This window comes from Haliotis asinina, chromosome 1, assembly GCF_037392515.1.
Source record: "Haliotis asinina isolate JCU_RB_2024 chromosome 1, JCU_Hal_asi_v2, whole genome shotgun sequence".
Lineage (NCBI taxonomy): Eukaryota > Metazoa > Mollusca > Gastropoda > Lepetellida > Haliotidae > Haliotis > Haliotis asinina.
In genome coordinates, this window is record NC_090280.1 from 23,862,415 (window position 1) to 23,887,093 (window position 24,679).

The 24,679-nt window shown below is 39.1% G+C and overlaps 1 protein-coding gene across 1 annotated transcript; it reads left to right on the top strand.

Moving 5' to 3' along the window:
* Positions 1-1,132: 1,132 nt before the first annotated feature.
* LOC137289009 (omega-amidase NIT2-like) lies at positions 1,133-24,442 on the top strand. Its single transcript, XM_067820830.1, has 9 exons — positions 1,133-1,261; positions 12,433-12,551; positions 15,159-15,279; positions 15,939-16,027; positions 17,136-17,229; positions 18,613-18,687; positions 20,168-20,345; positions 20,972-21,027; positions 21,498-24,442. Exons 1-9 carry the CDS (start codon positions 1,243-1,245, stop codon positions 21,602-21,604), a joined length of 858 nt encoding a protein of 285 aa, XP_067676931.1. The 5' UTR covers positions 1,133-1,242; the 3' UTR covers positions 21,605-24,442.
* The last annotated feature ends 237 nt before the right edge of the window (positions 24,443-24,679 follow it).

Sequence of the window (24,679 nt, forward strand, 5' to 3'; positions counted from 1 at the left end):
CTGTTTATTACGAGGGAGGAGTGCAGAGAAAGGCACAGCCAGGTGTTAAAGTAACGAGAAAGTTATTTATTCATTCACCTGTGCTGTGCTGTCTCCATGCTTTCTGTATCGTATTCATACTTTCATACCACACGTCAATATTATAATATAAGCAAGCATGATGTTTATAATATAGCTATATTTAACGAATATTATATACTACATGATATGTTAAGAATTAAGATAACTCGGAGAAGTGGTAGACGAGCATGGAGCGTAAATCAGACGTCCGTCAAATGTCACAAAATCTGTCATATATGAAGGTGCTTCTCGTGCCACTGCACATGGCAGACTAAAATGTGTTGATGTTAGTAAATAAGAAAACAGATAATAAGAAATCAAAGAATATAGCTTGTCCTCTGAGATGAGAACAAAAGAACGCCCTGTTCTCCCACAATGATACAACAGAGCCAAGGTTCAGCTTGGGACAATCATACTGTAATAAAAAAAACACTTCAACAAAAACAAGCGCAACGAAACTATATAAATATGATACCGTATTTACAGAAACAAATAAAAATATAAAAATGATACCGTTTTACACAAATAAAAAAAATGTAAAAATAAAATTGGGGAGGGTGTCATTCACATTATACCCCACCATCCAAATAGTCATTTATAATCTATTGTTAATAGGGACGAATACCAAACAATTACCTATTCAATTAAGCAGAGAAAGTGAACGAATCTTTTCAGTTCATTTTTTAGACTTCCGATGCAAAACAACGACACCATTTCATATTTTGTACAGAGACGAACAACATGTAACTTAATATTAAGAGATACAATATGCATAGAAAAAGGGAGACTATATATAGATCCAGGGAGCCTATATAGAGGTTGTGGAGTATCCCTGATAAATCTAGATTGTAGATTATCTCTGGTAGAAATGACATAATATATGACGCTAAACAAGGCCTCCAAAAAGCTTTATTTAAACCGATATGAAGAAAAGCAAACGTTCTGTCTTGAAAAAGCATTTTGGAGTTGTGTTGAAAGATATAAACAATTAATGTCGTAAAAACGATTTCAGGTAAAAATCAGCCTGTTAATTCAAGGGAAGTTACTCTAAATCCTCTGGGCTTTAGAAATCACATGATCTGGTCACATGATCAAGACCAACATGGCCGAGCGTTGATGGGCTGTAAGGACACAGGATACATGTCAAGGCGGTGCTATTTTTATCCGTTGAAATTTACATAGATGTTCAAAATGGCTTCCAGTAAGTAGAAATCTGTATGCAGATAAGCGATGTTAGATCTGATTGTAATGTCAATTCATGTTAACTACATACTATTTCTATACCATGGGACTTCATCAAGATTTGGAACAGACCACAGGTGCCTGTAACGCTAAAAGCTGCCATCAAGATATATACTGTCTCTGAATGGATATTAGTACTATGAAAAAAGGTAAACAACTAATACCCCATCAGAGAGTGGAGACAGAGGATATAGTTAATATGTCAGTTCGTGTTGGTGAGATATGTTGAGCGTTAACTGCCGAGGTCTAATGCCACAGTGATGTGAAACGTATCATCTGACGTGTAGTTTCAGGACATAATCTCTCAGAATCTTGTAACAAAGAGACTGCACCGGCAGCACTAGTATAACATCGGCATCACGTCAAGATTGGACAAAGACGAATATTTGTGGTGGGTTCAGGGATTTATTGTAATGGATGGTGCATCAGTTGAAACAACCCTTGAAACAAAACATAAACATCTCAAATTACTGTTATGCAGCAATAAGTGCATAGCAAACACACCACGAGCATCACATTATTGGGTCCATTTAAAGGGGCACTGATGCGGAGCGAATAATGCTTCTCGCTAGCGGTCTAATTACGAAAGCAGACCGCAAATTGGTCAGCGCCCACTCCTTCGACCGTGACGGACAAAGGAACTGGGCTCCTGTCCATATTAGCAAAATTTCTTTACTTAAACAGTCAGGAGGCCGGATGCCCATCACATGCCATTTGTTTAAAAATATCCATGGTATTCCTTGTCTGATCGTAACCATATATCCCAGCAGTGTAGTTCTTTTCAGATGCTTGGATGGTATACTTACTGATCCAATTTGATCCTATTTCTGTGTTTTTAACCTCGATATTTAATCATGTTACATGGAAATATGATGTCTACAGGCACGTAGCAAGCCATTTGTTTCAGTACGGAAGATTGCAAAGCTGTATATTTAGGTAGTTTTGAGTGTTGGTTGAGCTGTGATAGCAAATAGCATACGTAAATTTTGGTAGCTATGGTAGCTACAATGGTTTATTATTTATGATAATAAAACACACAGTTGATTTATTTGAATTCGTAAACAAAAAAACGATGACCTTGGCTTTGGTAGAGAAATCTGAAAATTGTCTTACGTAAAAAAAACTTATTTCACTTATTTACCAAAGTACACAGCAAATGCCTGTGTGTATTCCTTATGTAACGAAATTCCGTTGGTATCCTCAAAACAGTTTCGGCCCATAAGTGTTTTCAGGCTGCATGCGACACAGAGATTACATCTTCCTTGCTGTAACTCGCGTTTGATGGTGTAAACCTACACGTGTTATTTGTCATCATTCTCTTGATGGTCAATTCATGAATTTATAACAGGTATAATTAGTAGCAACACCACATCGTTTACTCAACAAAGGTTCCCATTTGGCATTTCTCCTGTCTGGAGTAAATACTCAACATTATAAATTAAGGTCTGTAATGGCAAATGTATTGTATGTTATGTAATATGTGCATGTAAGTGATGCAAGAGGGTTTATCACCTGAGTTACAAAAACAAACATCCATCAAAGGATTAACCGATAACACACTGATTGATTAATTACTTTTGTTCTTCTAGCGGATTTGTCAAAAGGCAGTGTGTGTAGATGACTACACCCTGTCGTAAAGTGTGAGTGCAAAAACAACATCCTCCCTTCAAAGAATTAACCACCCTTGCGTTGATTGATTGATTGCTCAATATTGGTCAACTAAATTACTTAGAATAGTGGACATCATACAATTAGTTGCCAGGTGTGCTATCTTGGGAGACCAATGAGAGGTTTATCTAGTTTTCACCAACGAAAGATGTGAAACGATGTGTTACTTTTTCGCAAATGAGACAGTTGTAAGACACGCGACACAGAGCAGGATTATTTACCAGCTGCAGATGAATGGAATACGATTTCTTTTACGTGGATATTGATGGATACATTCCTGAACAAGGTAGTAGCCTGACACTGTTGCTATAAAATTAGTCTGTTTTACGTTCATTATTTGCATTTTGTTTTAATTTATTTGTTGTAGCATTCAGCAGAATCTGTATGACAGGAAACACACACTAGATCGCGTATGTGTGTGAAATAGGATCCACATTGGCAATCTATGCAATGTATAAATGTTGCTGTTATGTTAGAAATTTACTATGAGTATAAGCAAATCGTGTGTTCTTTTATTAATTTTCAGAATCATACAAATATGACAATAAACTAATTAGGGTTATGAGACAAAATATAGAGACGTACATTGGCTTCGTTATTTTTCCGTCCTAATAGTTTTTTACCATTTCTACCACTGGCAGATGATTAACCTTCAAAGTGTTTCATTTGTTTTCATAATACATTTGTAATGAAGTACAATTGACTTCACCTCAGTTTATATGTCTATAATTAAACTATCAATTGCGCTTACGGACTGCGCAGCAGAGGTCACGAACCAGTCATGAATTCTGGGATATCATCCGGGTACTCACGGGAGAAAAACAATAACAAAAGTTTACACCAGTCCACGGAAAATGCTCCGCATCAGTGCCCCTTTAAGGAATGTTGGTACTGGGCCTGTACAATTTTGCACACTGGCGATGAACTCCCCCGGTACAGGCAAAGAAGTATAGCCAAGTAAACAACCGTGACAATGCCAAATTGGCTCTTTACAGTTCGGCAGGCATGTAGGATATTTCAAACCACAATCCTGTCATTGAGTCCTTGTGGGTGGAATGTATGGAGTTAAAAAATCCACCGTAATTTGAGAGATATCTTCTCTTCTGGATGTCTGGATGTTGTTGTTGTGTGATGATGTCGAATTTGTCATTCTTGCCGTGAAGTGTAATGCGACCAGTTTGTCACATTTATGGGTGATATCAGCGTATTGCTCTGATAGTCGCATTCTGAAACATCTTTTGGTTTCACCTACGTATTGCTTGTTGCAGCTTTTGCAAGCGAGTAGGTATACTTCATTCCGGGTTTGGCAGGTGTAGCTTCTTTTATCTTTTATTCTTGTTAGTGACAGAGCTGTGGAAGGTGTCATTGCTTTGTGAGTGTTTTGCAGATTTTGCTGTAATCTCTGTTGCATTCATTGTCTCCAAAGCTGACAGTTTGTCTGCTGATTTTTGTTAGTTTTCTTGGGTAGGTGAGACGGGTCCTGACTAGATGGTCCTAAAGGGTTTTGATCCTACGGTAGGTGGCAATATATGGTGAAGTGAATGTGGCTTGGCAAGTGTCTGAGCCACTAAGGAGGTGCCAGCGTTATTTGACAACGGCATTGAGTTCTGTGATAAACTCACAGCCAATGTGGCCCAGTGTACTCTCCTTTAATACATACTGGCATACTTAAATATGGTTCCTACTATTTAAAACAAGCTGATACCATAGGAAACTCTGAAAAAAGCCTCAAACAAACAAGAAAACAAAACAAGTTCATCTATATGAGTTTAATTCATAAAACTAGATGAAAACATGATGCGTTATTCTTTCATTGACCTTCTGCATGAACTCGTTCAATACAAATTTCAAAATTCATTTCACCTGATACGGACTATTTCAAAAGTATTTTCAAAGTTTCATTTAGAATTCAATCTTTTGACGTTATGTCCAGTAAGGCATGGTATTCAAACAACACTATAAATTATTGAATTTGTGTTCTTGAATGACATGACGCCTACCAAATCTTTCTTATGTTCTTGTCCAAGCAAAATTCCTGCTACATGTTATTCTTAAAGATTTAGGTCAACACTTAACCTTAGTTGAAAATGTCTTTGTAAGTGCTGACCTGTGAAGGTCCGGGGTAGAATAGGTTTTCAACAACCCATGCTTGCCATGAAAGGCGACTATGCTTGTTGTAAGAGGCAACTCTCGGGATCGGGTGGTCAGACTCACTGACATGGTTGACACATGTCTTCGGTTCCCAACTGAGCAGAATGATGCTCATGTTGTTGATGACTGGATTGTCTGGTCCAGACTTGATTATTTACAGACCACCACCATATAGCTGGAATATTGCTGAGTGCAGTGTAAAACTTAACTCATTCACTCACTCTAACAAACTACATGCTTTTTAGTGCCACATCAAGTCAATTTACATTCAGAAATATGGAAATTGTCACACTCTACTTTTTGGCCACCTGTCTGGAACAATCAACATGATACTGAGATAATATCCCACAGTTCATCAGACAGGAAGGGCACTGTCCATGCTAGGCAAGTACTGGGCCGGTACAGTATTACGGTGCAGTATTTATGGTAACTGCTAATGTATTGCTCAGTACAGCTTTGTATGTACTACTAACGGAAAACAATCACTGGTCCAATACTGGCTCTGTACTGTCATAGATTACGCCGGGGTACCTGTAATTAACATTATGAGCAAAAGCCAGGCAATTCCTTAACTCACAAATATACCAAGCTCGTCTCAGGGTAGAAGTAATCCCAGTGGGTTTATACCCGGACTGTCGACAACAACGAACAGTCCGTCCAAATTACTTGTTGACAGTCCAGGCAAAGGGAGATGATGTTCCACACGCCCAGTGTGCTCGCAATTAACAAACCAATTAAAAACGGTGTGATATCAACAGTGCACGATATGTGTAATGTACCCCCGCTAAGTAATGGGAGTATATAGCATTCATTCTGACTATATATATTCACACAATATATTTGATATAGAAATATAATAATAATAATAATAAGTGTTCTTGTATAGCGCACAAATCAAACTGCAAGGCAATTTCTCTAGGCGCTAGAAGACAGAGTGATCTGAAGAAAGGGTTAAAGTTCATAAGCTTGTTTAAAAAGGAAGGTTTTCAGTTGAGACTGGAAAGATTCCACGAACGAGGCTTGTCGTACGTGAAGAGGCAGTGAGTTCCAGAGAAGGGGAGCTGTGTAAGAGAACTGTCTATGTCCATATGACTTTAGTCTGACCTTGGGAACATTCAGCTGACAGTTCGAACTTGATCTTAAAAGCCGCGGAGGGACATATTCACTGAGGAGATCTTTCAGATAGATTGGAGCTTTGTCATGGAGGCACTTGAAAGTGAGAGTGAGAACTTTATACTCTATTCTCTGTTTCGTAGGCAGCCAGTGTAAGCGTATCAGCAATGGTGTAATGTGACTGCGCTTGTTGACTCGGCAAGTCAGTCGCGCCGCAGAGTTCTGAATCCTCTGTAGCTTACTAATAGACAGTAGTTCTTGGCGGATATTTACAAGAAGACTGCAGCAGTAGTCCAAACGTGAGAGAATAAGTGAACGAACGAGATGGTGAGCTGCATCGAGTGTCAAAATATCACGAATGGAAGCAATACTTCTGAGGTGAAAATAGCATGACTTACAGAGTTCACGTGTGTTTCCATGGACAAATTTGAGTCTAGAAAAACACCAAGGTCTTTCACTGAGTCACTGAAAGGAACTTTCTCGTTGCCCACTACCAGCGAAGACACATCCACCTTAGCTTTGCTACCGGGTGATCCACACAGCAGAACCTGTCATTTAATCTCAGCTTCCTTTGTGTCATCCATGCTTTGGAGTCCAGGATACAGTCTTCGACTATAGATATATCAGCTCGGAGTGAATCCGATTTAGTGGAATGCAACAGTTGTAAGTGATATATATAAGTGAAAAAGGTATTAACACTTGAGAATTGTGGTGATAAAGTCCATTTCAGAAATCCAAATGATAAGCCAAGATGAAGTAACTCTGACAAGTGGTCTGTGCAGTTCAAGTCAGTAAGTCTGTCGGCAAGAAGGTCGGCCTTCAACCAAATACGATGGACAGTGGCATCTGTAGATCTCCAGTATGGTTTCTGAGCTCTGTACTTGCCATTTTGACAGTGATAACAACATTTTCCTGATCTATTATATACATCCAAATGATACATGTTTTCAACAGGATTTCAATAATCCTGCTACTCCCAATTTTTGGGGGGCATGTGAAACTCCAAAATGGTAATCCTTCTACTTGCATGGCATAAAATAATAGTTAGTTTGGAACCTTAATTCTCTTACAACTTCTTAAAAAGATTAACTTAATTCATTTCCTCATGATACACGCATAGCGTAATATAATAGTCTCTTTGCAACTTTATTTCTCTTACAAAATTTTAAAAAGGTTAACTTAATTCAATTACTCATGATTGACTAAGTCACTGAGCAAACATTCTCTTTAACACCGTCACGGTTTGTTGACCACGCTATGTCGACACTCCGTGTTTTTAGTCTGTCGATGATTAGCAACATCATAATTTTCATTTGTCGACAGATGGGCTGACACCGTTGTTCCGGTGACAGATTGTACAATGCACGGTACTTGCGACATCAGCCATGAAAGTGTATACTCCCAGTGGCAAATGAGTGCTTCAAGGACCTAATAAACACAAATGAATGCAATTTATCTCTCTCTCACACAGAGACACAGACTCATGCTTTTTCGTGCCATCCATAATATAGTACACAATATACAATGTGTACGCTACAGCCTGCATTTACCAAATGTGTAATAATCATAATCATAACAATGCGTGATGATATTATGCTTATAAACCATATACATTTGTAAATGATATTAAAACACATGATAAATGGAGCAGTATGTTTGTAAATGGTATCTTGCTTTATTTTAAATCATCATTATAGTAATCTTATTTAAAGTAAATTAATAACCTAAAACTCAATTACTTGAATATGTAATATTCATTTTCCTTAAGTAATTGAGCTACCTTCAGCACTTGCAAAAATCTGCTAATTAACGGTTGCCAACTTTTTGCTATCAGTCAGCCTACTTCTCTTTTCTGGCAGTGAGCATGTGTCGTCAGCACAATATCACATAGGGTAAGTTCATTTATTAGTTTATCTAGAATATTAGGTCTGGTTATTATCTATTTTAGCATTGTTGTATATGAAATGAACTATAAATCTTAAAAGTATTATAAGTAATATAGTTGTCTTGTGTGTTTGTACTGCCATGATGTTTATCAGTGAAATGTGTATGCTTTAGGGCAGAACTGGACCGCCATTGATCCATTAAACCTCACGAACCCTACAAGTACTCCCTTGTTTGTTTGAGAGCATGAGTACCACTGTTAGATATGATGAAAGTAACTATACTAAAACACCATATCCTAACCTCCTTATGATAATATACATACAAAGCCATCTAAAGTAACTTACCCCAGTAAGTGCAGTGCCATGTTTAGTTGAAAATGTTACAGTGACCAGGAAAAAGAATGTTGGAGTAGAAAAACACCAGATCTGGTAACATATAAACTCTATAAACAATAGCAATTCAATCACAGGCCAAGCCATGGCTGAACCAGCAATGAAAAGAAGAATTATAGAACTCAATGCAGACTTACATAACTTGTTCCAAGGTTTACTAGAGGACTGTGTTAATTCAAAAGATTGTTACATTGCTTACTTAAATGATATACTTAGGTTTAAAATACACAATATTTACATTCTGCTACACAAGGATCAGTAAGTCTTAGTCGCATCTTAGGCCCAGAGTGACATCAGATCTGCATGTGCACCCACCTGCTGCTGAGACTGTGTGTACTTGTCTGCTTGAGACTGTGTCCTCTGTCTGCTTGAGGCTCACTGCTGAGAATGTGTCCTCTGCTTAAGGCATGGAGTCTTTGGTTTATATATGCTTCATGTACCCTTGACCGGTCAGCAAGTGGTCTGGCATAAATCTCTTGGTTATCTTCATTGTCGCCAGTTATCTTGGGATCAGTCAGGAGGTAAATATCTTCAATGACTCCCTATCTATGACCCCCAGTATTCACTGCGGTTTAATGGGTCACTGATCCAGGGCAGTTTCCGTGAACTGGTTGTTGCTTTTGCTGTTGTTCTTATATCTAAAGTATTGGGATGATATCCCAGAATTTGTGACCATTTCATGACCTTTGCTGCGCCCACTGCATGCACAGTAGATAATACAGCTATAGATTGATCAACAAAGATGAAGTCATTTTCACTTAATTATTATGAAAAAAAAATGAAACACTTTGAAGTTTAGTCATCTGCCAGTGGTAAAAACTGTTAGGACTGAAAAATGGCAAAGTCAGTGTACGTCTTTATATTTTACCTTATAATCCTAATTAGTTTATTGTCATATATATATGCAGTTTCAAACAATGAAAAAGCACATAATATACTTATAGTGAATTTATAACATGACTGTTATATCTAGACATTGTATAGATTGCCTATGTGAATCATATTTCACATACACACACACTCTATACATGACCTAGTGTATGTTTTCTGTTGTACAGATTCTGCTGAATACTGTGATCTATGAATGTCCAGGGTAGAATAGGCCTTCAGCAACCCATGCTTGCCCTAAAAGGTGATGATGCTTGTCTTAAGAGGTGACTAATGGGATCAGGTTGTCAAGCTCGCTGACTTTGTTGACATATGTCTTCGGTTCCCAATTGCACAGATTGATCCTCATGCTGTTGATCACTGGATTGTCTGGTTTAGACTCTATTATTTACAGACTGCTGCCATATAGCTGGAATATTGCTGATTGTGGCTTAAAACTAAACTCACTGCTACAACAAATGAATAAAAAACAAATGCAAATATTAAAATAACAGACTAAAATTTTAGCAACAATGTCAGGCTATTACCTTGTACAGGAATGTATCCATCAGTATCCACATATAAGAACGATGTGCCATTCATCTGCAGCTGGTAAATAGTCCTCATCCGTGTTATGTCTTTTAACAGTCAAATATGCTGAAAAGATGATACATCGTTTAAGGTTGTTTGCATTGGTGTAGTCTCCCTGACAACACACCTGGCAACTAATTGTAATGGCCACCATTCTTTATAAAAGTAATTTAGTTAACCAATAATGAGCAATCAATCAACATATGGATGGTTAATGTCTTGAAGGAAGGATGTTGTTTTTACACAGAGACTTTACGACAGGGTGTATTCAGTAGATTAGTATATCTTCACACACAAACACCTTTTGCCAAATTTGCTGTGGAACATAAAAAGTAATTATCTTGTCAGCTTGTTACTGGTTTAATCCTTTGATCAATGTTTGTTTTTGTAGCTCAGCTGCAGTCTTCTTGCTGCACTTCCAGGCACATATTACATTACATATTACATATTTTAATTACATGTAATACATTTGCCACATTTACTCTAGACAGGAGAAATGCCAAATGGGAACCTTTGTTGGGTAATCTAAGTGGAGTAATCTGAGTGGTTTTACCAATAGTGATACCTTTTATAAATTCATTATAATGGTGACAAATAACATGTAGGTTTATACCACCAAACATGGGTTACAGCAAGTGAGAAGTAATTGCTGTATTTCATGCAGTTTTAGTTGCCTGATGAGCCGACACTGTTTTGAGGAACTTCATTTTTCCAATTTAAAGAAATACATATAAGAATTTGACATGTACTTAAGTTAAAAACATATATACCTTTGTACCTAAGAAATTTTCAGATTTTTCTAGCAATTGCAAAGTGGTCTTAGTTTAAAGATTGAAGTATGTCAAATGTGTTTTTATTAGCATAGGTAATAGACCAGGGTCGTAGCTACCATTACAAAAAATGTCAGGGCTTACACATGATTTTTGCTATGAAAGTTGGACCAATATAATCTACATATAAAGCTTTGCAACCTATTGAACTTTCACAGTTTCATGGTGTCATGTTACCTGGACGGTTTCTGGTACAGCACCATGGAATCCAAATGCAACATGTTTTGTGGATCATGTTATAGATAAAATATGTCTTTATCTACACTATGCAAAATTTATGTCTGAAGACAGGCTGACATTTCAGTCCAAAACTGCTCAGTCTGTAGGCAGCATTGATGATCTGTTCTTTGATACTGTCTTACCTCTTAAGTTTTGTGTCTTTAGTTATGTGCATAAATGAGTAAGCAAGTCTGCAACATGTTCACCAACAATTGATTGTTATTACATTAAACAACCAAAATGACTGAAACACTCATTTTACCTGACAATAGTACCCAGTGTTCCCCAACACAGTGCGATAAAATAGTTTTGTCTGAGTCATATACTGATTCCTCACTGATTGTTAAATAAGACACTCAGAAACCGTCTACTGTCTCTGCCGAGCCTGTAGAACTGGCAAACATTTAGACTTGTTCTGCTGGTTTTGATACTGGGTCATGTTTATTGTATTTACAATATTTACTTGGTCAGGGCTTGCTTTAGATTGATCCGCTTGTTTGGAGTTTGTTATCATGGTTGTCATGTTTTGCTGTGTTGTTTATGTTTGTCTTAACTTTATCTTGTGCTTTTATATCCTGCACCAGGCTTAAAAAATACTGTGTTGTCAGCTGCCATTTTCCCAGTGTGCTTGAGAGAAGTGCCAAAATCTCGAGATTCAATGTTGCCGAGCAACCTAAAATATGGCGCTTCTCTGTTTTCATCAGTCGTGAAATTCTCGATGATGCATAAATAAAACCAATGCAAATGTTGGTGACCTTCTAGCAAGTATGTATTGTTTGGGAATCAATACACATGAATCAATCGATGTATTGTATCGTCTGATTTTAATATCATGAACTTTTTTGGAAATTCCCTAAGCCCCAAGAGCTGTGGATAGATTAGCTAGCTGCTCTGTTATCTGACCGGCTACACCATGCAAAAATTCACCAGTTTCCTGGTCCCCCATGTATATATAGAGTGTACTAACACAATTAGTTACTCGTGCTTGTCCACTTGGGCGCTCTAATTTTCTCCACCCAAGGAGGATCCTGGTCATGGCACCATTCAAGAACCCATTCACCGCTTACTTGTAACAAATTAAGAGACAATACCAGAAGTACAAGGAGATGGATATTTTATCCCAAGGAAGACATCTGTCGCATCATAGGCGCAGGTCTGCTCTACTCATTGGGGAATGTCTCCACCTTCAAGTTGGGGGAGATGTGCACCTGATTGCTGCTGAGACTGATGCAATGTCCATTTTTCAGCTTCAACAACTTCTGTATCTAAAGATTCAAAACACCATGAGTGTTAGTAATTTGAACGAACAGTAATTCTTATTGAAAATATTTTTCAAAAGTTATGGCAGAAGTACTTATTCATATCAACAACCGATCATATCATGTTTGTGTATGATGTATTTGTGTTTGCAGAATTCCGCCTTGCTCTGGTACAACTCACAGTTAGAGCATCGAAATCTGACAATCTTGCCAGGGCATCCGCACTCATCAAAGAAGCTGCAAGCAGTGGAGCAAGGGTTGTGGCTCTACCGGTAAGGTTCAGTCAGAGTTGAGGCGAGGGTTATGGCACTGCTGGTAAGATTCAGGCAGAGTTGAGGTGAGGGTTGTTGCATTGCTGGTAAGATTGAGTGAGAGTTGAGGAGATATTTGTGGCACTGCTGGTAAGATTGAGTCAGGCGTGAGGCAAGGATTGTGGGGCACTGTTGAAAAGATTCAGTGAGAGTTGAGATTAGGGTTGTGGCACTGCTGGTAAGGTTCAGCCTGTGTTGAGGTGAGCGTTGTGACACTGCTGGTAAGATTCAGTTAGAGTTGAGGCGAGGGTTGTCGCACAGCTGGTAAGATTCAGTCTGTGTTGAGACGAGGGTTGTTGCATTGCTGGTAAGATTGAAAGAGAGTTGAGGAGATATTTGTGGCACTGCTGGTAAGATTGAGTCAGGCATGAGGCGAGGGTTGTGGGGCACTGTTGAAAAGATTCAATGAGAGTTGAGATCAGGGTTGTGGCACTGCTGGTAAGGTTCAGCCTGTGTTGAGGTGAGAGTTGTGACACTGCTGGTAAGATTCAGTTAGAGTTGAGGCGAGATTTGTGGCATTGCTGGTAAGATTGAGTCAGGCATGAGGCGAGGGTTGTGGGGCAGTTTTGAAAAGATTCAATGAGATTTGAGGTGCGGGTTGTGATACTGCTGGTAAGGTTCAGCCAGAGTTGAATACTTGTAAGATTCAGTCTGTGGTATGGCAGTGGTCATAACACTACAGGCACAGCGGGGGTTGTTCAATAAGGACACACAGGTTGGGTTGGGGTTTCAATCCATTAGTGAGTTAGTCAGAACAAGACATCTGTGGTGGTACTAGGGCACGAACTGACTCAATTGCATCTGTAATAATGTCTGGTCAGTGTCGGTTTGCTGTGTGTTGTGCTGGTGATGTGCTCAACCTTAGTATTTCACACAAGGTCAATCAGGTGTAAGCTGTGGAGTGAGCCACAGCTACCCAAAGGCAGTTAAATAATATTAAGGTTAAATTAAAGTCAAGTCAACAAGGAGGTAAATAAAAAGTTTATTTCATCCTCCCTCTCTCTCTCTCTCTCTCTCTCTCACACACACACACTCACTCACTCACACTCGCACACATGGTTAATATATACTGAGTCAAAAAAGAAACTACACAAAATGTAATTTTTAAAATAATAAAAAAAATTTCTCTGATGATACAGCTATATATCCGAATTGGGATCCCTATCTTTCGACTCTAAAAAAATGTTAACAAAACCCACTCAAACCCACCCATTTGTCGTGCAAATGACGTTAGTGCCAAATCAGGTTTTGCATTTGCAGTCAATCATGTGAACTTTGCATCAAAATTTTCTTCCTTTGAATGTGTTTGCATTGGCCTCAAGAATTGTGGCATGAATGTGCTGTTGGCATGTTGCAAGGGGGAAGATCAGTTATTGACATCGCAAGAGCAATGGAACGCAGCCGTTGTACTGTGTATGACCATGATGACTTGTGAGGTTGTCTACCACAAACTGGCACCACCTCTGATCGCCCAAGGTCAGGTTGTCCATGTGTGACATCACAAGCGAAAGACTGTCAAATCGTCCTTCGTCACCTATGTGACAGATTTCTGCTGGCCACACAAACCAGGGCTGAGATGTTTAGAGGTTGACTGTCCTCACAGACCATTCAAAATTGGTAGTGGCCTGCCAGTCTCCAATCTCGATGTCCATATCGTGGGCCAATATTGACGCTGTTTCGTCAAAGTCTGCTGTGGGCCCAAAGTCACCTTCGATGGACCCAGAGAGACTGGAATTGAGTCACCTTTAGCGATGAATCCAGGTTTGCCCTCAGATTTGCAGATGGCAGGGATAGAGTCTGGCGATGTTGTGTATAGGAAGTTGACAGATTCAGGGGCGGAAGTTGCATGGTGTGCAGTGGTTTCTGTGGGAACAACTGTACCCGACTTCTGGTCATCCGTGGAAACCTCACAGCTGCTGCTTACCACGACCAGGTGCTTACCCCTGAACTCGTTCCTTTCATGGCGACTCATGGCCCAGGTCTACAGTTCCAGCATGATAATGCTCAGCCGCATATCCGATGTTGACACTAAATTTCCTTAAAAACTCTGGTATCAATGTCATGGACTGGCCATCGAGGTCCCCAATAGAGAAGACTTCGTGGTCTTAGGAACCATCCTCAGAATTTGCAGGAACTTGGTGCCGCAATGGCGCAGAATCCCCATCCACGTGTTCACGCGTCGTGAATATTGAACTGACAAATTTCAAATTTTTTATTCTTGTGACTTGACATACTGTATATACACCCAGTTTTTGGAACAGCAGTGTAGCCTAATGGAACCGATTGTGGCACTGTCAGTGTATCGATCTCAGCAATGAAATAATAACAATTTAACCATCCTACCATCCCTTGTTCTATTATAGTGTCCTGACGAAAAAATGTGAAGTTTCTTTTCTGACTATAAATATATATTTCATGGAAAAAACCCATGCATATTTTAGTGCTTTCAAAGTTTCTTGTTTTGATAGAAAACAACCCTTTCATGCCTGCCTCTTAGTTGTCAATAGAATAGGAATTCATGGTTGTTCTTTTGATTGTTGTAGCAAGTGTTGTTTTTGATTCCCCTAGGAATGTTTCAATTCCCCATACGGCACCAAGTATTTCCCTGAATATGCTGAAGCCATCCCTGGACCATCCACCCATGCCTTGTCAAAAGCGGCCAAGGAGAATAATGTCTTTGTTGTGGGAGGTAAGGGATATGTTCTGTCATTGTTTCCTACACAGGCACACTTTACATCATTGTGTCCTACAGAGACATGCGTTACATCGTTGTGTTCTACACAGGCACACGTTGCATCATTGTTCCCTGAAGAGGCACACACTACATGGTTGCATCTTATGGAGGCACATGTTACATCATTGTTTCTTACAGAGGCTTATGTTACATCATTGTTTTCTACAGAGGCACTTGTTACATGGTTGCATCTTATAGAAGCACACATTACATGGTTGCATCTTACAGAGGTACAGATTACATGGTTGCATCTTACAGAGGTACACATTACATGGTTGCATCTTATAGAGGTACACATTACATGGTTGCATCTTATAGAGGTACACATTACATGGTTGCATCTTATAGAGGTACACATTACGTCATTGTTTCCTACAGAACCACATGATACGTCATTGTTTCCTACAGAGGCATATGTTACATCATTGTTTTCTACAGAGGCACACATGACATGGTTCCATCTTACAGATGAACACATTGCGTCATTGTTTCCTGTGGAGGCACATGGTACACCATTGTTTCTTATTGATGCACATTTTATATCATTGTTTCCTGTGGAGGCACATGGTACATCATTGTTGTTTGAAGGGCTGTATATTGTTTCATTTGTCCAGGTTCAATCCCCGAAGAAGAGAATGGCAACTTCTACAATACCTGCACTGTGTACGACCCTGAAGGATCACTCATTGCGAAACATAGAAAGGTGAGGTGGGACTCAGTGATTATACTTTGAACATGTATGGGTTTCCAAAATACTATATGATATGTGACCTCGTCTGAGATTACTGAAGTCGAGGATTCTCCCAAATTGTGAACATAATGTATTCAGATGAAGGCAAAATATGTTCAGCTGAAAACGTCATGTGACAAGATGAAGACATGTGTCCAGATGAAGACAATGCTGTGACCAGATGAGGACAATCCTGTGTCCTGATGAAGACAATTAAATGTCCAGATGAAGACAATCCTGTGACCAGATGAAGACAATCCTGTGTCCAGATGAAGACAATTAAATGTCCAGATGAAGACGATTCTGTGCCCAGATGAAGACAATCCTGTGTCCAGATGAGGACAATCCTGTGTCCAGATGAGGACAATCCTGTGTCCAGATGAGGACAATCCTGTGACCAGATGAAGACATGTGTCCAGATAGAGACTGTCATGTGTCAAGATGAAGACAGTCATGTGAGATGAAGACAGCCATGTGTCCAGATGAAGACAATCATATGATGTGATGAAGACATAATGTGTCCAGATTAAGAGAATCGTGTGTCCAGATGAAACCAAACATGTATCCAGGTAACGACATGTGTTGAGATGAAGACAATCATGGGTCTGAATGTAGACAGTCATGTAACTAGATGAAGACGTATTTACATAAAACAGGTCAATCATGTGTCCACATGAAGCCAGTGATGTGACCATATGATGACGTGTTCAAATGAAGACAATCATGTGACCAGATGAAGACAAACATGTGACAGATGATAATTATGTGAGCAGATGAATATATGCATGTGATCAAATAAAACAATCATGATGAAGACACTCTGTAAAGAGATGAAGACAGTCGTGTGTAAAGATGAAAGATTGTGTCGTCAGACGTAAATATGATTGGATATATTCCTAGATATTCCTAGATAAATTGTGAGTAAGCGAATAAGGGTTTACAACACTTATTAATTTTAAGTTGTGAGCACTTTAACCTCATCCCGAGATAAAGAGATCGTGTTGCTAGAGTCATGTAAGTACATGATGAAAATCAAATCTCTGCTGATGGAAGGACGGCATAGTTTTGTTTGTATTTCCAGGTACATTTGTTCGATATTGACGTCCCCGGCAAAATTGCTTTCCAAGAGTCTGAAATCCTGTCTCCCGGCAACCAGCTGACGTTCTTCAATACACGTATGTAAAATTCTATGGTGTATTGCTAAAACATCGAAGGTGCCAACAGTACTTCATCAGATGATAAAGTACACTTTTTTGCATGTGTTGCACTGTATTGACATCCCTACACCATTCTCGTCTTCCTCTCATTATCAAACACACACTTGGTAACTGATATCACGATGCATATCAGTTGTTATTGCCTCGTACAGTCTTCTGTTACTTTGTTTGCAGTTGCTTTTCTGGACTAACAGGCTTCCTCATACTTTAGCTGTAATAATTCAGGGCAAAAGGGCACTTTAATACACTATATGTGTAATATTTGTTGGTTATAATGGCAGTTCATTTTATACAAGTCAGCTATAACTGTTAGAGGTGACTATTGCAACATATTAATGCAGTAACAATAGTCTATTGTGACCAATTATTGCAATACTATTACGCTAGGGGTGAAACGGTATACTGTGGTATAGGTAGAACCACAGTATTTTACCTTCAGCTTGATATACCATAATGCAATCCAAAATTTTGGTATTTTCGGTTTTCATACTGACATTTTATTAATATCTAAATATCTAGAAATCGAATCATTTTGTAAACATAAATGCATTTCTTTGCTAGACGGCTGTTGGTTTCCTGGAAGGAAGCTTTCATATACTGAACAAAAAATTTGTTCCGCAATATGTACCGTACTGTGGTAAGAGTGAGTCGTTTCACCACTGCTAAACAGTGGTGTCCATTTTTTGTTGTTCATATTTGATCTTTGCATAATTGTCATAGAATCCAGCCTGTTTGGTTTGACACTAGGTTAATAAAATATATACTCTTTTTGGAAAAAGACCACCTCCGTGGTGTAGTGGTTAGAGCATCTGCCTGGAGAATATATGGAAGATCGAAGGTTAAATCCCTGTTTGTATATGGTGCTTGTTTGTACTTGTTGATCCCTGCCTGGTGCTCATAATACAACAAAGACTGGGACTAGATTTTCGAAGCTAAGTTTGTGCTGAGATGGTTGTAAGTCAGTGTTAATGTATGGGACTTATGACTGTCTTAGCGCTAAGAGAGCTTCGAAAATGTGGGCCCAGGTCAGCTCGGAGTCAGTACAATGAGTGAGGTATTAATGCTTAACTGACGCATAGGATCTCTGTGACCCAGCACTATAGCCAGCTTCAGTCTGGTAGTACAAGCATCCACACATACTTGTGCTTGTTGTCATATGAGAGAGATATTCTTAAGGATAACTTTCAACACTATTATTTTCACCACAACTCACCTCATTTCACCTTACTCAGAAACATCTGCTAAGAGAAAAGAGTAACAACTCAATAATCAGTTTGTCCACATATAATCATTCTACAAAGTTTGATCTTAATTTTAGAAGGAACATACTTTGTTTTTCAGCTTTCTGCAGGATTGGGGTAGGCATCTGCTACGATATCCGTTTCCCTGAAATGGCCATGCTGTATGCCCAGAGAGGTTTGTGTCTTTGCCTTGTATGCCTGTGTACCATTCATAAATTTCCTGGCATGGGATTCGAACCACAGACCTTCTAATCTAAGGCTGGTCACTTTGTCCACATGAGCAAACCTGACAAGGTACTGATGTCACCTGTACTACTACTTCAGTGTGTATCGTTTGCATGTAAACAGTGATGTTTTCATCTTTGAAACATAGTTACTTTTTTAGTTTCTCTAGTAGATGCAATTATTATATGTATACTTTATCTGTTTAGAAAAGTATGCATGTGTATGTGCTTGATATACCCCTGCTACGAAGTAACAGGAGTATGCAGCGTTCGTTCTGTCCTTCCATCTTTCCATCCTTCTGTCCATCCTTTTTCCTGAAACCTTGTCTGGAGCATGTGTCATAACATACATGTTAATCATTACCCCTAGATGTGCCTTTGCTATTTTGAAGTTTTTTCAGAATTTTGTTTTGTGCTGTTTCCATGGAAACCCGACTTAGTTTCTGATGTGTTTGATGGTTTTGTCTGGAGCATATGTCTAAAGCTTTACATGTTAGATTCACCAAACTTCACACACATAGATGTGCCTTATGCTATTTTGAATTTTTTTCAGTATGTTGTTTTGCACTGTTTCCATGGAAACACGACTTAGTGGCAAATGTGTTTGATGGTTTTGTTTGGAGCATATCTCTTAAAGATACTAGGTTCACCAAACTTAATGTTCATGTTAATTACACATAGATGTGCCTTTTGCTATTTTGAAGTTTTTCAGAAATTTTTTAGTTGCTGTTTTCATGGGAACACAGCTTGGATAATTAGTTAATCATGGCCAAATAATTATCTAACATGCATATAAAGGTTACTAGAGTCAAGGAGAAAATTTTGTGAGCTGCTGATCCTTGTCACATTATATATATCAATATTAGTCATTTCCATGTCCTAAAGTGGGAAGCAGGGGTATATGAGCTGTGCTCACTGCTACACTTGTAATAATAAAATGTATTAGTTGTAATTTTTAGCAGTAAGAAGGCTGTGTTAGCTATGAGAAGATCCTTTACGATTTGGGTTGGACATGGTCTTCAGCAATGTATGCTTGTCAGCAGTATCACAGCTATATCATGGCAGTCTGTAAATAATCAAATCTGGATCAGAATGTCAAGTGACTGACATCATATGACATTGACAAACCGGTACATTCAGGTACATGGCGGTGGTAAATATTCAAATCTGGACCAAACAATCCAGGGATCAATAGCATGGGCATCTATCCCTGAAACTGGGAGCCAATCAAGCCCGCAAGTCTGCCCACCTGATCCCGTTAGTTGTCTCTTAGTCTCACAACAAGCATGGGTTGTTGAAGACCAATTCTAACCTGGATCTTTGTGCGTTTTGTTTTTGTTGTAAGCTGTGTTGTGGTCCTCATGGTAGACCATGTTGTAACCTTTGGTTTAAGCCTTATCATAATCTGTGTTGTCCATGTTGAAATCCCAGGTTGCAAGTTGTTGCTGTACCCTGGGGCCTTCAACATGACCACGGGACCCGCCCACTGGGAGTTGCTGCAGAGGGGGCGTGCTCTTGACAACCAGATATACGTTGCCACTGTATCTCCAGCCAGGGATGAGAAGGCATCATACATTGCCTGGGGTCACAGCAGTGTTGTCAGTCCATGGTGAGTGTCGGGTCACAGCAGTGTTGTCAGTCCATGGTGAGTGTCGGGTCACAGCAATGTTGTCAATCCATGGGGAGTGTTGGGTCACAGCAGTGTTGTCAGTCCGTGGAGCGTCTGATCACAGCAGTGTTGTCAGTCCATGGTTAATGTCGGGTGACAGTAGTGTTGTCAATCCATGGTGAGTGTCCGGTCACAGTAGTGTTGTCAGTCCATGGTGAATGTCAGATCACAATAGTGATGTCAGTCCATGGTGAGTGTTAGGTTGATGCTGCTTGAGCTGTGTTTTAAGTGTGTTGTCAGTTAATGGGAGACTCCCTTGGTATTCAGCGTAGTGAGCGTACGCTTTAACCACTAGGCTACCCCACCGTGCCAGAAATACTTGAGATAGTGTTGAGAGATGTGTAGCAAAATTGAGATTGTAGAGATACTGACTGATATTGATGTGATATATGTGGATGTTGTGTTGAGATATTTAAGACGTATTGAGGGAATCAGCTGGTTCAAAGATATTGAGGCATTGATATTGAATTAGATTTAGGTGTTGTGGTTACATGTATTGTGTGGTTGTGTTAATGTTAAGATACCGAGGTTGTGTTAAGATACTGAAGTTGTGTTTTATGTTTCAGGGGTGAGGTTATAGCCACTACTGAGCACCAGGAGACTGTGGTCTATGCAGATATAGGTACTGTAGCTCACCTAATTCAAAAACAGAGGAAACTGTTCAGTATGAAAATGCACCACAATCCAAACAGAACAAATTTAAAACACAAATTACAAAGGTTTTAGCAGAAATATTTTTTTTGTTATAGATACTAACAGCATTTTGAAAGTAAGTGTTGTCTGGTGTTCCAAGTGAATGTGAGGGAGTGACTGAGTTTAGTTATAAAACACACACAGCAATATTCAGTATTCCAGCTATATAGTGGCAGTCTGTAAATAACTGAGTCTGGACTAGACAGTCCTGTGATCAACAGCATGAACATCAATCTACACAATTGGGATACGATGACATGTGTCAAGCAAGACAAGCAATTAGGATATGATGACCAGTCAAGACAAGAATGGGTTGAAGACCAATTCTAACCTAGATTCAGGGGCCAGGGGGTACCAAGAGACTGCTGAATGAATCACTGACTTGGTTCTATGTTTCAGATGTGGACTATGTAAAGGAGGTCCAGCAGCAGATCCCAGTACACAGTCAGAAGAGGCAGGATTTGTACAGGGTGGAAGATCTCTCTGACCTAGTTGGGGTGGAATAAATCTGTGTATCACCCAGCAGGTGGAATAAATCTCTCTCTTAGGCAGCACATCATAGTTTCAGTTGATGATCAGGGTAGAGGATGGATAAATACGTTGATACATCATGTAACTGATGTTACTGTGTGTGTTGGTGGTGAAGGGGTGCGATCTGCTGTGTGTTGGATCTTCCATTAAAGCAGGCATAGTTAATGACTGTGATTACTCTCATACACAGAATGCAAATAGCTGGAAAGCATGGGTTATTTCACTTATACTTAGAGGCACAATGCCACACTTTTCCCGATGTTGTTTTGGCTTATGTTATACATATATACTGGGGCATATGCACTGATTTTATCTTCGTATTGATACAATACAAGACTTCTTATCTCTTACAACTTGCTAGATATTGTTAGTTGAAACATGGAGGTGAATAACTTCCAAACAGATAACACTTGCCATATATGGTATAGAAATGATTCCCCTGTACATCGAAATCTGATGTAGTGATAGTGTGCTTTTAAGAAACAAGTCGCTGAAAATTTTGACAATGTTTAAAATTTGCTATGACCAGGTTTTGTGTTTTTAGAGCTTACAAGATGTGTTAGTATAGTGTTTTGGAAGCCTGTGATGTGAGGAATCAGGTTGAGGTTGGTATTGTGGTTACTTTAGGGATGGGATGAGGAATGGTGGGGTTGTAGTGGGTTGTGTTAGGTGAAGTGGGGTTGAGAGGAAAATTTGGTTTGTGGTTGGTTGGGATAGGGCTGAGGTGAGGATAGGTTGGGTGGGTTTGGTTGCAGTGGGTAGGTCTTGTGAGGAGAAGCGTGTGTGTGTGCTTGCTTGCATGCATGTGTGTGAGAGAGAGAGAGACAAGGGTGTGTGGGTGTGTGGTTTGGAGCAAGATGGGGTTTAGTGAGATGGGATTTGGCATGAGAACAGGGTTCATGGGGACTGAGATGAGGTTTGAAATGGGGTAAGGCTTAGGGCTGAAATGAGTTGGTTGGGATCTGGCAGCAGTGGACTGGGTTAGAGTTATGGTGGGGAGTTGTCATGAAGTTCGGTGTTGGGTGAGGTGGGTTATAGTGGTGTTTTTTTATCCAAGCTGTATCAGAGATCCAGTAAAATGTTATTTGATTGTTTTAAATCATTTGTCATTTTGTGCATGATAACATATTCCTATGTTTGTTATCTTCTTAAAATTAGTTATATCTGAATTTATACAGAGCTTTTTACTTTGTATTTTGGTGTTTTGTGCTATCAGTTACCTACCATGTTGTTGCACCTGCCTGTATTTTGTGAGTTGTGAAACTCTGTACCCCTCACTATGTTAGTGAACCTTTATAACATACGTATGACGTACATAGACTTAGTCCTGTCTAGATATTGCTTCTACTATTACAAGCAAATTAAAGATTTTTGAAGATTTCAAGATTCTCCTAACGCCACGTTTTTGCTCTGTATCTGTGTTATCACTAGAAAGAAAGAGTGGTTTTGCAGGGAGCATTTGTAATATTACTACGAACAAATTAAAGATTTGTATTTTTTATGATTCTTCTAACGCCACTTTTACTCTAGTATTTGGATGTGTAGGATAATATCAGTGTTATCGCATGCAGAAAGAAGTGGTTTGATAAGAAAGTAACTTGGACGTGTTCCAAATTTAGAATGTTGCACTCGTACAGGATGTGATTTGTTGAGGGATGTGCAGATTTCACCTTCCTTGTCTTGGTGTGCATTGTACCCATGCCATGTCAATTGCTGTGATATTTAAGATAATATGTGCTTATGTCCTTTACATTGGTGCCTACTCTGACAGGACATGTGGTTGGCTGTCTTTCCATCGTGCATGTAAACGAATATTTGTTGATCTGATCGTTGTAATTTTGTTGTACATTATCATTGTAGCTCATAATACCAGGACCGGTGGTCTGACTTAATACTCCTCATTGCAACCATCCGAGGTTGCCTCCATATTGGGTGACCCTGATTTGATCAGTTAATGATTGGACTCTGTTGTCAGCAATCTGAAATGATTTTGTTTCATTTCCTTGTGCCATGAGTATTCATGTGTGCAATCTGACTAAGCTGCTATATCTCCAGCGCTCACATTTTGGGAAACCAACACTTACTCATGGATCCATCCTTGATGCACTTTCTCAGATTACCTGCATTGGATTTTGATTGAGCAGTCAGAGGTCATGGTGGAAATGGGTGAGAGAAAGGGTTAGTTATTGATAGAGGTCATAGAGACTGATCATTGTTAACTAAACATTGACAATTATCATGAAATATCAGAACCATAACATGGCACCAAAATGCCAAAAGCGTCTGAAAGAAATAATTGTGTTTCACATGACTGGCGAGTAGTGACATGTTTTCTGCATGGTTTATTAACAAAGCATCATTCTTAACATAATAAAGTCCTAAATTTGTATTGCATAGTGAGAAAAATGAAACTTCTGTCACAAAAGTACAGTATTATCAATAACACAGCTTCCATATCGATTGTCATTAATTATCTTTTCAGTATTTCTGATTATCAATCATTTTAGTCACCCCCAATGAGAGGTGAGGTGGACTCGATGATTTGTCATGGTCTTCAGACAGTTTTTCAATGTTGAATTTTGTGAACTCATCTTTAAGTGTTTGGACTGGTTGGTATTGAGGCTGGGGCGTAAGTCACATTTTGATTGGTCCATGAGATGAAATAGAACAGCAAATCAAATTTGTTGATGAAGGAAAGGGCTGGTAATTTGAGAATTCCTGGGATGGATCCAGAATTAGTTTGGGCTTACCGAAATGAAGGTGACCTATACTGTAATTTGTACTCTCGCAAATAAATTTTGATTAAACTACAACCTTATCCTTATGTTTGTATTTTATTTGGAACAGTGGCTGAGAGACATACAAGACCTTTACAACTGGCTGATTTCACAGGTGGATATTGCAATAAAATTGTGATGCGTTATCACAGATACAACATTCACGAAAAAATGGCGAGCATGACTGCATGTGAGTCATGTGAGTGTGAATTAGTGAGGGAGTGAGTGAAGTTAAGAAACTAAGCAAAACAAAAAGGTAAAACACCATGAAAA